This window comes from Stegostoma tigrinum, chromosome 14 (genome assembly GCF_030684315.1).
Source record: "Stegostoma tigrinum isolate sSteTig4 chromosome 14, sSteTig4.hap1, whole genome shotgun sequence".
In the NCBI taxonomy this organism is placed as follows: domain Eukaryota; kingdom Metazoa; phylum Chordata; class Chondrichthyes; order Orectolobiformes; family Stegostomatidae; genus Stegostoma; species Stegostoma tigrinum.
The window spans coordinates 9,522,024-9,538,090 of NC_081367.1; the positions used below are offsets into that span (position 1 = coordinate 9,522,024).

The 16,067-nt window shown below is 40.7% G+C and overlaps 1 protein-coding gene and 1 long non-coding RNA gene across 2 annotated transcripts in view; one reads left to right on the plus strand and one right to left on the minus strand.

The window, feature by feature from the left end:
* The window catches only part of crocc2 (ciliary rootlet coiled-coil, rootletin family member 2), a 270,040-nt gene that overhangs the window by 108,382 nt on the left and 145,591 nt on the right, over positions 1–16,067 (minus strand). Inside the window, exons 22-23 of the mRNA XM_048542456.2 lie at positions 13,608–13,742; positions 13,330–13,473 (exon numbers count right to left, since the gene is read on the minus strand). Coding sequence (XP_048398413.1) covers positions 13,330–13,473; positions 13,608–13,742 — 279 coding nt within the window. The remainder of the gene's footprint in view (positions 1–13,329; positions 13,474–13,607; positions 13,743–16,067) is intronic.
* LOC125457822 (uncharacterized) overlaps positions 10,937–16,067 on the plus strand; it is a 34,762-nt gene continuing 29,631 nt past the window's right edge. Inside the window, exon 1 of the long non-coding RNA XR_007248678.2 lies at positions 10,937–10,971. This is a non-coding gene — a long non-coding RNA (uncharacterized LOC125457822). The remainder of the gene's footprint in view (positions 10,972–16,067) is intronic.

The window sequence follows — 16,067 nt, forward strand, 5'->3', positions numbered from 1 at the left end:
AAGATGTGCAGGCTAGGTGGATTGACCATGCTAAATTGCCCACAGTGTTTAGGGATGTGCAGATTAGATGGGTTATATGGGGATGGATCTGGGTAGGATGCTCTGACAGTTGGTGTGGACTTGTTGGACCGAAGGGCCTGCTTTCACACTGTAGGGATTCGATGATCTAGACTCGAAAAATGTTAGAGTGTGGGGAACGGAAGGGGAGAAGTTTCTGTAATGCGTGCAGGAGAACATTCTGGAACATTATATTTCCAGCCCTCCCAGGAAGGAATCTAGATCTGGGCCTAGAAAATGAGTCTGTACAAGTGCAAAACATCAGAGTGGGGAAGCTTTCAGGAAATAGCGATCATAACATAATAAGGTTCAATATTAAATCAGAAAGGGATAAAAATCAGTCAAGGATTAAGATACTTGACCGGAAAAGGGCAAATTTTAGGGGTCCAAAAGTTAAACTGGAACAGGTTGATTGGAAATACATCTTAGTGGATATAACAGTGAATGAGAAATAGGAGACTTTAAAGAAAGAGATGAATAGGATGCAAGCTATGTACAGACCAAAAGAAATAAATGCAGTATATCTAAAGCTAGAGTGCCACTGAAGGCTCATGATATTGTGGAGAAAATAAGGAAGAAAAAGGAGGCATATGTTGCATCCAAAAATAATAAGGGAAACCAGGAAGAGTATCTCAAGTGTAGGAGAGAGGCTAAGGCTGGAATAAGGAAGGCTAAGAGGAAGTATGGAGAAAGGATGGCAGGCTACGAATAGTAAAATATTCTTCAAATGTATTTACAGTAAAAGACTAGTGAAGGCCAAAGTGGGATCCTTAAGGAACAAGCAGGATAAGCTGCTCATTGTAGAAAAGAATATGGCAGAGATACTAAATGAATACATTGCTTCTATCTTTACCAAATTAGAAGATGCTGACAATTTCCCCTTGAAAATGTGATTGTTGAGCAACTGAACAGTATAATGATAGATAAAGAAGAGGTGCTAAAATGGCTGGCAGCATTCCAGGCATAGAAATCACCAGCATCCCATCAGATGGGATCCACGGCCTCCAGTAGTTGAAGGGATAGGAAGGCAGTCAAATTTGCAACCAATATCTTAAGTCCCATAAGATAGGTAATGCAGCAAATTTCAGAACCACTGACAGAAACTTTCCAGTCCTGTCTGAACACAAATTAGGAATATTGTTAGCAAATTAGGAATATTTCAAATTGGTAGCAGCATGACTTACAAGTTGGCTAAAAGATCAGAAACAGAGGGTAGGTATATATAGGGATTTCACAGATTAGAGATAGAAGTGTTACTCCCCAGGGATTGGTCTTTGGACCCTTGCTTTTTCTGATTTATATAAATTATTTGGACGTGGGTGTTGAGGGCATAATGGATAAATCTGCAGTTGATACTGAGCTAAGGACAATAGCGAATCATGAGGATGATGCTGAATGATTTCAGAGAGACATTGACAAGTTGGCCAAATGAGCAGACACCTGGCCAGTGAATTTCAATGCAGAGAAATGTGAAGTAATGCATTTTGGTAGAAGAAGCATGAACAGACAATGCAGGTCAATGGTAGAAATTTGAGGGGAGTACAGGGGCAGACAGCCCTTGGGGTTCACATGTGTAATTCTCTGAAGGTGGCAAGGCTGAAACAATTCCCAAGGTGGCCTATAGGATCCTTGGGCTTATAAACAGAGGCACAGAGTATAAAAGCAAGGAGGTGATACAGTACCTCTGTAAATAATTCGTCAGACCACATTTGGAATATTGTGTTCAGTTCTGGCATCTTATTTAAGGAAGGCTGTTAGAGCCCTGGAGAGAGTGCAAAGGAGATTTAGTAGAATGATACCAGGAATGAAGGGTTTTAGATACAAGAGAAGATTGGAGAAATCAGACTTATTCTCCTAGGAGCAGAGAAGTTTAAGAGGGGACTTCATTAAGATTCTCAAAATTATGAACCACTTTTACAGGGTAAAGAAAGATATTCTGTTACCACTAGTTGGTATGTCAGTAACTAGGGGCACCAATTTCAAGATTATCCACAAGGCAACTAGGAGTGGGATGAGAAAGACCTTCCTTCCTCAGAGTTGTGAGGATGTGGAATGTGCTACCTGGGAGACTGGCGGAGGAGGATTCCATAGGAAGTTTCAAAATAAAGCTGGATATATATTTGGAAGTGACAGAGATAGGTCTGGAGAATGGGATTGGCTAGTTAGCTCTTTTGGGGAGACGCAGTACAGAAACAATGGGCTGACTAGCCTCTTCCTGTATTGTACAAAATTGTATTATTCTACATGGCTAATAAGATTTGTACCAGGACTGTATGCAAAGCATTTAAGAACTCAGTAGATCTCTCTGCAGTTGTGTCTGTGGTCGCCTTTTTTTTGCCAAGACAAGTAGCATTTCCGCTGTGGTTAAAATATCAGAATTTGTCTGGAACCACAACCTCCAAACCTGGATTCTCTCATTTTCATGAGGCAGGCTGTTGTTCACACAAAGGTGATTCCTAGAGATTGCTGCCTCCTAGAAAGTCAGATTTTGGAAACCCTTACTTCTGGAATCCGATGATAAAGCTTAGACTAGGTAAGAACTGATCTAATTGCAGTGCATTTGTTTTTTGTTTGAATAGCCAGATAACTCTGGAGAGCTTAGATACCCCTGCAGACATGGTCGCAGGTCATCTTAGGGGTCGGGATCAGGAATTCTCGTTGGGATGGTCTAATATCCTTTGAGGATGAGGCTAAGAATTGTGACAGGTGTCTGTTGGGACAGTCAACTGGAAAAAATTGTACATAAATGGTGCACACCTCCCTTCAAACTATCCGAGTTGTCAACAAGTGGGAAGAGATCCTAATAAGTGGCTCGACGTGCTGACCTTCCAAGAAATGACTAGAAATGTCAGAATGTGGCCATTACCATTGACCAGAAACTGAACTAGTTTGGCCATATAAAGATTGTGGCTACAAGAGTACGCCAGAGGCTGGAAATTCTGTGGTGAGTGACTCATTGCACCATTTCTCAAAATCTCTCCGTCATCTAAGATACACAAGGCAGGTGTGTGAGGACATACTTTTCATTTGCCAGATGAATGCAACTCTAACAATACTCAACAAGACCAACACCTCTGGCACCTCACCTACCACCTTTAACATTCACTCCTACCAACACCAATATATTACAGCAGTAGTGTATACCATCTGTAAGATACAATGCAACAACTCACCAAGACTCCTTAGATAGCACTTCCTTCCAAACCACTGTCCTCCACCACCTGGGAGGACATGAGCAAGTACATAGGAACACCACCACCTGCAAGTTCCCCTTCATACCACACTCCACCTTGATCTGGAACTAAATTGCTGTTCTTTCACCGTCGGTCAGTCAAAACCTAGGACTCCCTCACTACACCCCAAGGACTCAGTGGTACAAGAAAGTAGCTCACTGCCATATTCTCTAGGGCAATTAGAAATACACAACAAATGCTGGCCTAGTCAACAATGTTCACATCCCATGAACAGATAAAAGCAAAATCAGAATGGAAGTGCTGTTCTCGATTGAACGTAGTCTATAGTATAGGAGCCCAAAACCAATACAACATCACATGAAGGAAGGATGCTGTGCTGTAAGGTGTGTAATTTTAATGTCATTTATGTTGGAAATTTGAACTAGTGGCATATGAGTTTTCCGTTTGTCCAAAAGAGTTTAATGGTTAACTGCAAGCATTTCTGTAGCCACAGTAATTTCTTATAAACACAGCATGAGGAAAAGACTTCCTAGAGAGTTTTGATTGGAAGAGAGAAAGTTTCCAAATGATCAAAATAAACAGAGTTAACCTTTCAGATAGAAGAATTTGTTCGGCTAAGGGCATCACCCACGGCTTGAAAGTTGTAAAACTATTGCTCCTGAGATAAGACATTAGTTTAAGACTGTTTCATGAAGTTGAAAAAGTCTAAACTGAATTATATGACAGACTAAGGAAGAGGCTATCAAATTCTCATGAATGGAAATTGAAGCTACAGCTAACTCAAACGCAATGCAGACAGATAGAGAAGGCATTTTGAAAATTATAATGAGATGCTATTGGGGTTAATGTGATTGTACTTTTTCTTGTGATTTTGAAATTTTCACATGTGTGTTATATGTTAAAGTTTGGTTTATTCTATTCTACTTTCATTTCTTTTATGCCATACACATCTGTTTTACGTTAAAACGAAATTGAAGTATTGCATGCTTGTGTTTTGATGATAAAACACCTCATTGAAATCAAAATATGAAACATGATCTATCAAGCCAGATTTCAGCTTGGGATCCAACTTGTCCAGTAATAACATCACTTGGGATCATAGCAGCGGGATCATACCATCCGATGAAGGCAGTATGCTGTTTGCCTTCTTCACAATCTTAGCCACCTGTGCTGTCACTTTCAGGGATCTTTGGACCTGTACACCCAGATCCCTCTGTATGTCAATGATAGCTGTAAAAGAAAAACCTGGAAAGCTGAGAGTATGCATATACTCAATGGATCTTGACAAAGCATAAGAAATCTCACCACCCAGTGACAATCATTAAAGAAATGTTGCCATAGTTTGCCAAGGCAAAAGTCTTTCCAACCCTCAATACAAAGAATGGTATCTGCTAAGTAAAATTGAATGAAGGCAACTATTCTCTAAATCATGCTGGACACCACTTTAGGAGACATAGCTGGCTGTATATGTCATTTGGCATTTCCATTCTGCCAGAGGAGTACCAATAGAGACAGCTTGAGATGGCACATGATCTTCAAATGGAAACCATTTTGGGCGATCTAATAGTTAATGACGTGAAGGTACAAAGCAAGTAGCCATCACAGATCATGATCAGAATCTAGTGTGATTGCAAAAGATGAAACTGAAGCTGGACAAGAAAAGGATGTAGTTGGAGATGTACATAAGTCATGTACTGACAGCAAAAAGATTTTGCCTGAATCCTAACACAACAAGAGCTGTGGTAGAGATGCAGCAATCAAAAGATAAGAAAGTGGTGCAATGATTTGTTGGATTCACTTCCAACAAAGTGCTTGCCAAGTTTCTCAACAGAGTGTGAACATTACTACTAATGATGTGCAGGGGTACAGAACAAGATAGCGAGTAGGGTGTAGCTTTCACTAGAATTTAAAAATAACTAACATAAACAGTTTAACATGTTCTGAAAGTTATCAAACCAGCACTGATATTAAATCTTAAAGATAACTGCCTTACTCTGATCAAGCACTCAACATGTGAACAACAGTCCCTGAGGAAGGAGCACAACCTCGGTTATGAGCAGATACGAGACAAACTGACAACAACTCACAAGTATGTCACTAAAACACAACCCCAACACTTCAGAGATAATGGATAAAATACATGTGCAGAAACTGATGAAAGTGGGATAGTCTAGATGTATCAGAGTTCGATTCATGAATGATAACCTTGTTGTCGATGAATGTTGGGTACCTCTGGTAACTTGTATCTGCAAATTATAGAGGATGCAATTTTGTATCTTAATTTAAAGAGGGGACACTTAAAGACATGAATCTGTGAAAAGGTATACCAAATATCTTGGCTTGGTCATATCACCTCTATCTCGGTTATAAGTTGCTTTCAGTTTAGTCGGTAGCAGCCATTAAACATGTTACACACAGGTAGAATGGAAATGGGAAGTACAGAGTTTGTAAAGCTGAGCTACTTAACACCAAAGCAGTGAAAGAGGGTAAATGAGTTCTGAAGAAATGTCACTTTAGATTCAAAATGTTAACTGTGGTTCTACCTGCACGGATGCTGTCAAACCTGCTGAGTTTCTCTGATACCTCCTGTTTTATTTCAGATCTCCAGCATTTGCTTTTGTGTGTATCATAAACTTGAGCTTGTCAGGTTAAAGTGCAGAGAGAGGAATGAAGAAATGCTTAGAGATGGCTCTGCTAGTAAAGGTGATCTTGTAGTGGTCTGGATCAGAGTTGATGTCGCAATTGAGGTTAAAGTACAGATAAATACAACAAGACGAGACTGGATTGATTAAGGTTCAGGTTAAACTCACCAAGGAGGAGGACATATGTTGCCAAAGCTTAGTACGCAGAAATGGGGGGAGATTTTAACTAGGAACACAGTGGTTCTAGAAGGGATTTAGATGCAAAGATCTTGAAGGAGCGGTAGAAAGTCTTCAGTATGGCTGTCAATATCAATAGAAACCATGAAATGCTACCAATAACTTCAGCAAGGTTAATTTTAAATCTATTTTATTCTGCTTCTCTCGGGATTTCCTTCTTAGTTCCTTGAAAGCGTTCATTTTTGCTGACAGAAATGGGAGCTTAGCTTTGACGCAAAATTCAGCCATGCCAAAGAGATCATTGACATAAAGCATTAACTATTTCACCTCTCTCTCTCTACAGACAGTCTGGCCTGCTCAGTGTTTCTCACATCTTCTGCTTTCTTTCGGGGTGCTGTTGGACAGCACCACCTCCCCTTACCTACCAAAGGCAGCTTAGTAGTTTTCAGCAGGGAGTGTTCCATTTGCAGTGAAGTGTTGAATTGCTATTTCATAGCTTCTTTCTCTGCAGGGCTAAGGCCAAGTGTTGTGTCTTTAGCTCTACACGTGCCTTAGGTATGTAAACTCTGAACAGACTAAATGCCAAGCTGGAACAAAAATCTTCAAGTTTGAATGTCAATTCTGGTCTGACACCTTTTCATTTCATTCCACTGTGAATAGCTTTGAATAGCAACACAGCCAAGTGGTGCTCTTATATTTGTCTTGGAAATGTCAGATCGATAATTGTATTAATAAGACCCCTACATTTGTCCTCAGGACCTGAGAATGAAGCCAAACGTGTGCCATTAACTTGCATTTGAACATGTCTCCCATTTCTGCACTCGCCTCAAGTTTCTAAGTCAACAAATATATGTCCTCTCCATTGTTACAATAGTTTGACAACTCAAAGAGACATTTCTGTAGCAGCTGCAACCACTTTTCCACATTTATAAAATAAATATTACATTCTCAGATTATTCCCAGTGTGAAACGAGCTATAAAAACTTTATTGTTCCCTCTGAGATAAGCAGAGTCTTGGCTGGCGCCAAGCAGATTTGGTTTTCTGGGTGGAAATACGAATATGTTACTCAACCAACTTCCCATATAATAAAATGGTAAAGAGTAAACAAAAGAATTAACTTGGGCCCTTCGCCTATAAGGGCATGTATACAAGCAAATGTAATTACCATTGAGAAGGCAATCATCTGTGTGGTCCAAACATCAGTCTTGGAGGTTGGCAAAACTGCCAACAAAAATAATTGGACATTGTTTAATGGATTTGTTTTTCTTTTCATTCAGTGCCAACCAATTTAACCCTTTCCTGGGCAGTCACATCTGCAGTCAATGCCTGCTCCTGAAAGTACTGGATTGCTGGTTTTCTACATCACCTGGTTGACTGTGCTTCCAGACCACAAACACAGCTTTGCAGCATTGAAAGCATCTGTGGAAGGTCAATTTGAAAAGACAAAGATAGGATTGGGGTATGTTGTCCTTGCTTTCAGCTCCTGGAGAGCTTGTTTCGAGTTTGGGTCTGTTTTGTAGTGCGGGCTAGATACGTTGTGCAGCTTTCACCAAGAGCTCCATTCAAAGGGGTAGACTTTTACTTGTGGGAATTTATAAGTGCACTTCATGAAGACTGGCAGTGTCAAATGACTGAGGGGCCTAAAGACTGCAAATAGGTTGTTATGCTTCAGTGACCTTACAGAATAGTGTCCTGTCTATCTTATGGTCCTTCTGGGAAACTGGAGTATGTCAGCACTTGGGTTTAAGAATTGACTCAAATCCCATTTAGCAAAAGTACCTGTTTAAGCACACTGATTATTTGATAGAATCATAAAAGTGAAGCACAGAAGGTTTTGCATTGTGTTTCTGTTCAGCAAAAATAGACTAGCCAGCCTCATCTCACTTTCTAGTTCTTGGTCTGTAGCCCTGTAGACTCCCAATGTACATTTAATGAGGTTTCCACAATAATGAGAATTTCTGCCAGCATCACCCTTTCAGGTAGTTAATTCTTGACTTCTACCACATGCTGGGTCAAAAAGCTTCTAAAATTCTCTGTAATCCTTCTGTAAATTACAATAAATCTATGCCCCCAGCTCCTAACCTCTCTGCCATGAGAAACAGGTCCTTCCTACCCACTTTGTCTCGGCCCCACCATAGTTCTATGCCCCTCCATTAATGTCCCTTCAGCTTTCTTTGTTCTAAAGAACACAAACGCACCTTTCCTCCTCACTAAAATAATCAATTTCTAGCAACATCCTTGGAAATTTCTTCCATACTTTCGCCAGTCCAATCACATACAGTGAACCTGCATATCTGTGAGTTCACAACTCGCAACTTTACCTATCTGTGCCAAAAATTCAGTAGGAACAAAAAATCAGTAGGAACAAGCGTGGGCAAACTGATGTCTCTCCAATTTTTAACCTGTATTTTCAACAAACTCCGCACACATGAATTTCATTGTCTGTGGGGGTTCTCAGAGACAGAACCCTCACACCTACAGAGGAACAGCTGTATTTCCTATGATGCCAAACACGGCGAGGTTATCTTTCCTACTACTGATCAGATCACAGCTGCAGTACTGTGCACAGCACTGGTCACCTATTTAAGGAAAGATCTAAATGTGTTGGAAGCAGTTCAGGGAAAGTTTACCAGATCGTTGACTGCAATGAGTGGGTTGCCTTGTGAGGGAAGGCAGGGACAGGCTAGTCTTGTGTCCACTGGAGTTTAGAAGAGTAAGAAATGACTTGATTGAAATGTTCAAGATCTTTAGGGCTCTTGACAGGATAGACATAGACCGGACATTCCTCATAAAGGAGAATCTAGAACAAGTGGCCACTATTTAAGTATCAGCGATGACCCATTTAAAACAGATGAGGTGAATTTGTTTCACTCACACATCATGAGTTTTTGAAACTCTCTCCCTGCGGCATTGCTGTTCATCATTATATGAGAAATTTGGATGAGAATATAGGAGACATGGGTAGTAAGTTCACAGGCAACATCAAAATTGGTGGTATAATGGACAGCGAAGTTGCTTATTTAAGAGTACAAGGGACCTTGATTCACTGGGCTAGCAAGCTGCAGAATGACAGATTGAGTTGAGATTAGATAAATGCAAGGTTTTGCATTTTGGTAAGATAAACCAGGGCAGGATTTACACAGTTAATGGTAGGGCTCTGGGGAGCATTGCCAATCAGAAAGACCTAGGGATGCAGGTACATAGTTCTTTGAAAGTATCATCACAGGAAGACAGAGGAGAAGAAGGCTTGCCTTGATCTGTCGGAGCATTAAGTCCTGGACTTGGGACTTTATGTTACAGCTATACAAGACAAGGTGGCATTTGGAGTACTGTGTACAATTCTGGTCATTCTGCTATAGGAGGGATATTACTAAACTGAAAATGGTGCAGAAAATATTTATAAGAATATTACCGAGACGAGAGGCTTTGAGTTACAAGGAGAGGCAGGGGCCTTTTCTGCTGGAGTGTAGGAGGCTGAGTGGAGACCTTATAGAGGTTTATAAAATTTTGAGAGGCACAGATAAGGTGAACAGCCAAGGTCCTTTTCCCAGGGTAGGGAAGTCCAAAACTAAAGGACATAGGTGAGATGGGAACGATTTAAAAGGGACCTGAGGGGCAACGTATTGACATGGAGGGTGGACTGAACTGCCAGAGCAAGTGGTACAGGTGAGTGCAATTACCACATTTAAAAGAGATTTGGACAGGGATGTGGATAGGAAAAGTTTAGAGGGATATGGGCCAAGCACAGGCAAATGGGACTGGTTCAGTATAGGAAACTGGGCCAGCATGAATGAGTTGGGCCAAAGGGTCTGTTTCCATGCTGTACAGCTATGAGTCGATGGTGGAAACAGTCTTTAAATGTTTTAAAAAAGTGTAGATATTTGCATAAGTACATGAACATGAAATGTTTGGATGGATATGGGCCAAATGCAGGCAAAGTGGAGCTAGTTTAGTTTGGGAACATGGTCAGCATGGACTAGTGGACCGAAGGATCTGTTTCCATGCTGTGTGACTCAAGGAAAAGTTATCAGGGATGAGTGGAAATGTGGACCAGATTTATTACATGTTACAGGGTGGCGCACAGAAAGTTAAGTCTTTGCATTTCTGGAATCACCACAGAAGTTAAATATTTTAAAAGCTCCCAATTTACCCATCTTTTAGATCTAGCTTTCTGCAAATTACAAGAATTAACATTTATTACATTGAAATCATTTTTTGCTGCAGTTAAACAATTATGAGGTGTCAGCATTTAACTCTCCTAGTTAAAACTCTGACCTCCTTATAAACTCTCCCTTACGCACACACAGACAGACATAGGCTTGAAAAGAAAGTGGCATTAATAGGAGGAAGGATAAACTGGGAAAACCGTTCAGTGGTCCCTGTTCACAGGATTTGCTGAGATGATTCTAGTGCTGATCAGAACCTTCTCAGTCTGGTTTCTTTCAACAGTTTCACATGTTCTTGGGAGGGACAGGGTGAAAGGCCTCAGGCTTTTAAATTAAGTCACATCTTACAGCAACCAAGATTTTCTTTAGGCTTAAGGAGTTTTTTTACATCAAAGGACACAGAGAACTCCTGAGTTGGTAGGGAACTGATGGTTTTTCCTTATCTTGTTCAGAGCCCCAGGCTGTTCAGCCACATTGGAACCAATCAAAATTTGTTGACAGGAAGAATGGTTGTGGTCATCATCAACTGCTGACGAGCACACACAGCGATTAGTTACTTGTCCCCAACTGGGTGTTCATTGATACATAGCCCTTGAATGCAGTGTGTCTGCAAACTATCTACTATTGCTGAAACCCAGCAGCTGTATAGCGATTCAGTAATGCTCGGTTTTTAAAACAGTTCTTTTCTATTTCATTCCAGAAATTAACTTTGAAGTCTGGGAAGGCACCTAAGTGTAAGTTAGCTGCTCTATTTTATGTTTATTCATTCATGGGGTGTCAATATCGCTAGCAAAGCCAAAATTGATTGCCCATCCCTAATTACTCTTAAGAAAGTGGCAGTGAGCTGCTTCATTTAACTGCTGTTGTCCACGCGGTGTAAGTCAATGAAAAAAAGGGACTTCCACGGTGAAGAGATATTTTCAAGTAGCATTCCATGTGTTTACAAAGGTCAAAAGAAAATTGTGTGTGATCACTGAGCTGTGCTTATGTACAAGGGTGTGCACTGGCGTACCAATTATTCTGAATATTTCTGTCTGACAGATACTTCAACTTTTAATCAAAGTTGAAAAGGTTCTTAGGGCTTTGATAACGACTTTCAAGTATGAGTAGAGACAGCATTGTACTGGGTTTGCACCAGACCCAACAATCAGACGAATGGGCTCCAAACTGTGTCAGATATAAATTATTTTCTTGCTCAAAAATTTCTCTCACACAGGGAATGAAGGTGGGTGGGTGAATTGCGAGGGTTTACCAATCTGCCTAAGCAATGGTCTTCTGACAATGGGATACAAATTCTGTTCGAGTTATCAAATAGGACCATATGGGAAAGGAAAAGAAAGATGACCAGCTAGTTTATCAAGTCATTCTATATGGAGCTACCTGTTTATATCATCATTTAGTCCATGCTATCCCAGCTTACACTTTTCCCTGTTCCTGTCCCATATCATGTAAAGTTCTGGAAGTTTTAATACAGTGAAACATCTTAATCACCACCCATTATGGTGGTCTCATACAGACCTCATGGAACAACGGCTTAAGGTCATGGAGGAGTTACAACTGTTATCCTGCCTCCCCCTCAGTCTCTGTAAAAATGGCCCAGATTTTCGATGGCCAGATGCAGCAGATATGGAAGTTGAGCATTGTGAAACTGCAAAATCCTCAATGTCGCAGACTCCACGGGAACTGCCCAGTAAACTGACAATTACAGTGTGTATGCATCATTAAAACCAAACCTGTCAAAAGCTTCTTTCAAGTTCTTTCTTAGCTGTTGGGTCATTGTAATAGAGTAGGTCTGATGTTATATATTTCTCCTTCCTCTGTACTGCAATGTAGGATGGGCATTATCCTATAGTGTGAGTCATAAATTTATGGAGGAAATGTAGATGCTGTTGAAACATTGGTTATTTATGTAAAACCATCAAGGTCCCAAGTTATTTAAATCCTAGCACTTTAAAGTTTAATCAAATGATACACAGCCTGACAGTGTTCATGAGAGTTGAAAAACTCTTGCAATGATGGTATCTAAATCCCCAGTTCTTTTAAAAACTTGACAAAAACATACCATCCTGTTAGTGAAACTTAAAGAAAATCCTTTCCAACTTTTCTAATGGCTCTTTGTTGATCTTAAGCTAAGAGCTATCTGTACACCTTTATTAAAGCTTCGTTGCTTGCCACACTTTCTCATCATCTCAGCAAGATCCTATGGACAGGTTTTAATCAATAGTTCAAAAAAACTATTAAAGAATTAGCTATCTCTGATATGGGGTGATGAGCACAATATGTTTGATATGGGATTAAGTACCTGTAGAGTTTTAAACACGTCAATTAGACTTTTATGAAATGTGGCATTATTTTACAATTCCAAAATCTGTAGTTGATAATCAGACCACTATTTTATTTCATGCTAATTATGGTTCCGGAGGTCTGCCCATGGTGAATATTGGGTTAATTGGCATGAAAGGTGCAAAGGATGGTGTGTGGATGGTATGGGTTGGCATGAGTTAGCATGAAGTGGATGTGGGAGCTAAAAGGGGACATTTGGGTGGCTTGAAGGCATGACCTAGCATTCTGAGTGCCTGGTGGCATGGAAGGAAACTAAGGAATGGTGTGGAGGGTAAAAAAAATGTCAGAAATGAAAGCTACAGAGATTAATATTTAACACACAATGGGCACACATCCCCAAGAACCTGGGCCATTTATACAGTGCTATGTGGTACTACACAGACCTTGGGGATTATCTCCAATCTATGTCTTGGAGAACTGGGCTTGATTCTATCCCGTTACCTCCGTTCTCTGGAGTGAACATCATGCCACTTTCTGATTTGTGCCCCCTCTTCTCAGGAGTGGTAACTTGAGCAACACTGTCTTTGATATCCCACTTGGCTAATAATGTAAATTTACGGCTACTTCTTTCCTTCTGATCTAAACAATGGGCTGTGAATGAGATTGCCATGAAAGGCTATCACTTCAGAGAAACTGTGTGTGTTATTGTAGCGCAGTAGCAGGAAGACATCCAGAATCATTAGGATTCCATTCAATCACACTTAAATTTGTTTCTGAGAATGCAAAGACAGACAAATCATTGAACATACCTCCCTGAGAGTTACTTCTCTCTGCCGTGTTACATCTTTAAGCTGCTCATTGAGACTTTTGATTTCTCTCTCATGGGTGGTCAGAGCTTCCTCAAACTGACCTTGAAAGGTCTTCAGCTCAGCACTAAGATTGTTAATGGTGTTCTGGGTTAAAGGGAGAAGACGCAGAAGCTTAGTTATTTGCAGGCCGTCCCACAGCATGGTCTTGTCTTCAATATTGACTCATGTTGAAAAGAGAATGTAATGTAACAGGAATGTAATGCTAGGCTAATTATCACCTTGTCATGCTCCTGCCGACTATGTGACTCCCGTTTCACCCGGTCGATTTCCATGTTCGCATTGCCAAGGTCACGTTGGGCCTGATTGAGTTTCTCCAATAGGATGTTTTTCTCAGATTCTTTGAAACACAAGGCCTTTAAAAATAAATATATTTGCTCAGCTGGAGCTTGATTCATTGAGCAGTCTGACCAAAAATGAGAATAGATGACTGAACAGAAAGAGAAACAGCATCTGGTACAACTGATAGCCTTGCTTTTATAACCAACCAGATGGACAACATTTTCCACATACAATCACCTCTAACCCTGATGGATGATGGACAGAGACTCAGCCATTCCTGCCAAACAAGTGCAGCTTCATCAATGCAGCAGTGTTATCAGATGGTAATTCTATCATTAGTCACATTAGACTTGCTTTAGACTAACATTCCTCCTGACTGAAGGTGCGTATTGTGTTACAGTGGGTGGCTGCGACCAAACTGGGATAAATCTCCAGTCTAATGATTGACCATACATTCCAATTTCCCAGAGCAGTAAGTCATTCTATCAATCCACCTGTACTTTCATTCAGCGATAAATAGGTGTAGAGCTGGATGAACACAGCAGGCCAAGCAGCATCAGAGGAGCAGGAAGGCTGACGTTTCGGGCCTAGACCCTTCTTTTCTGAAGAAGGTTCTAGGCCCGAAACGTCAGCCTTCCTTCTCCTCTGATGCTGCTTGGCCTGCTGTGTTCATCAAGCTCTACACCTTGTTTCTCTGATTCTCCAGCATCTGCAGTTCCTACTATGTCGGTACTTTCATTCATCCTGGAGAAGAACAAGTTGTTTCAGAGACAATGTCTACCAAACGTGTATTAGGGGGTGCCAATCGAGGCTGCACATGACTCTGCTTTAAATTGTTGTTATGATTCCACCTCAGGCCACCATAGTTAAACATGACAATTTGGTTAGGGAGGTTTAACTGCTCATTTTTAATTCAGGTAAAAGTTGAGTTTCCATGGAACTTTAGAATAAAGCCATATGATTCCAATTTTTTGAACAAACAATATGTTACAAGTTAGAACAGTAATGCAATTTATATTTACAACTTACTTCTGAATTATCATGTGTTAAAAATGGATAATATACTATGCTTGAACACCCACAGCATATATCAAACAGCAAATGTGATCAAGACATATCCCTTAGATTTCTCAGCAACTCTCCCAGACATTAATAACATGATGGGGTACCAAATCTCATTCGGCTTCGCAAGAGATTATAATTCTTTATTTATGTCTTTTTGGCCTCAAGGTGCCCTCTCAAAAGTTGTTGTATCACTGACTGCCTCAACAACTGCTCCTGTTCTGGTTGGTCGCCTTTTGCAGTGGGTCTAAGCTTACTTGGACTCTGAAACCATAATCAATACTTGGAAGTATGGCCTCTGCTTTCAGACAGTTAGCTTTACCAAGCTAGTGCTGCCCCTGGCTTTTTTTCCCCAGAGCTTTAATCTTGCTCAGTTTCCATGGAACAGGTTTTCCTTGTGAGATTTCAACCATCTTCTATTCTCTCAGTTACACTGAAGTATTAATGTGAACTGGCTTCTTCCAAGCCCTTGACGGTTCTCCCAAAACAGAGTCATTGACCTTCCTACTTTCTCAGTTCCCCATTCTTTCTCTGAGCCTTGATTTCAACTCTTAGCCACCTACGAATTCCTGGAATTTTTTCCCGAGTTTGTTTGAACAATTTAGAACCATTTTAACCACTTCCAACTCCTCAGTGAGTTTCCCCCATATATTTCAACTACCTTCCCAGCAATACAGCTACATGCTGCGCTCTTTAAAACAATTGAAATCTACATCTCTCTCCTTCCCACCTTTACCCTCAGTATCTGCCTGTCTATTTTGAACTCTCGTGCGGCGACTGCTTGAATTACTCTGTGCGACTGATTGAAAACTTGGCAATAAACTCTGCCCCTATCACAGAACTGAATTTTGCCATCTGACAACTCTGCAGCAGAAGGTGCTATGTCTCGTTTCACAGAGGAGGCCGTTTCCCCTGGTCCAAGTGGACATGTGGGAAATGGAGCTCATCAGAGGTGGCAAGGTCAGTTGAGTTCTTGCAGGCATTGACTGTGCATGGAAGCCATGAGAACAGGCCAGGGTTCTCTAACTCATTTCACGGGGTTTCATTTACTGTAGAACAGTCCCTTAAAAGGATGCTGCCAAGAGAGCAAAAAATAATTAACAATTTATTCAGCATTTATTGCCTGTCCTTAGCTGCATGGCTTGTTAGGCTATTTCACAGTCAACCTCATGCGAAGATGGCAGATTTCCTTCCCCGAAGTACATTAGTAAGCCAGATGAGTTTTTTCCATCAGATATTTTGTTTTAATGAATACAAATTCCATTATCTGCCATGGCAGGACTTGAACGCGGGTCCCCAGAAAGCTAGCTGAGTTTCTGGGTTAATAGTCTAGCGAT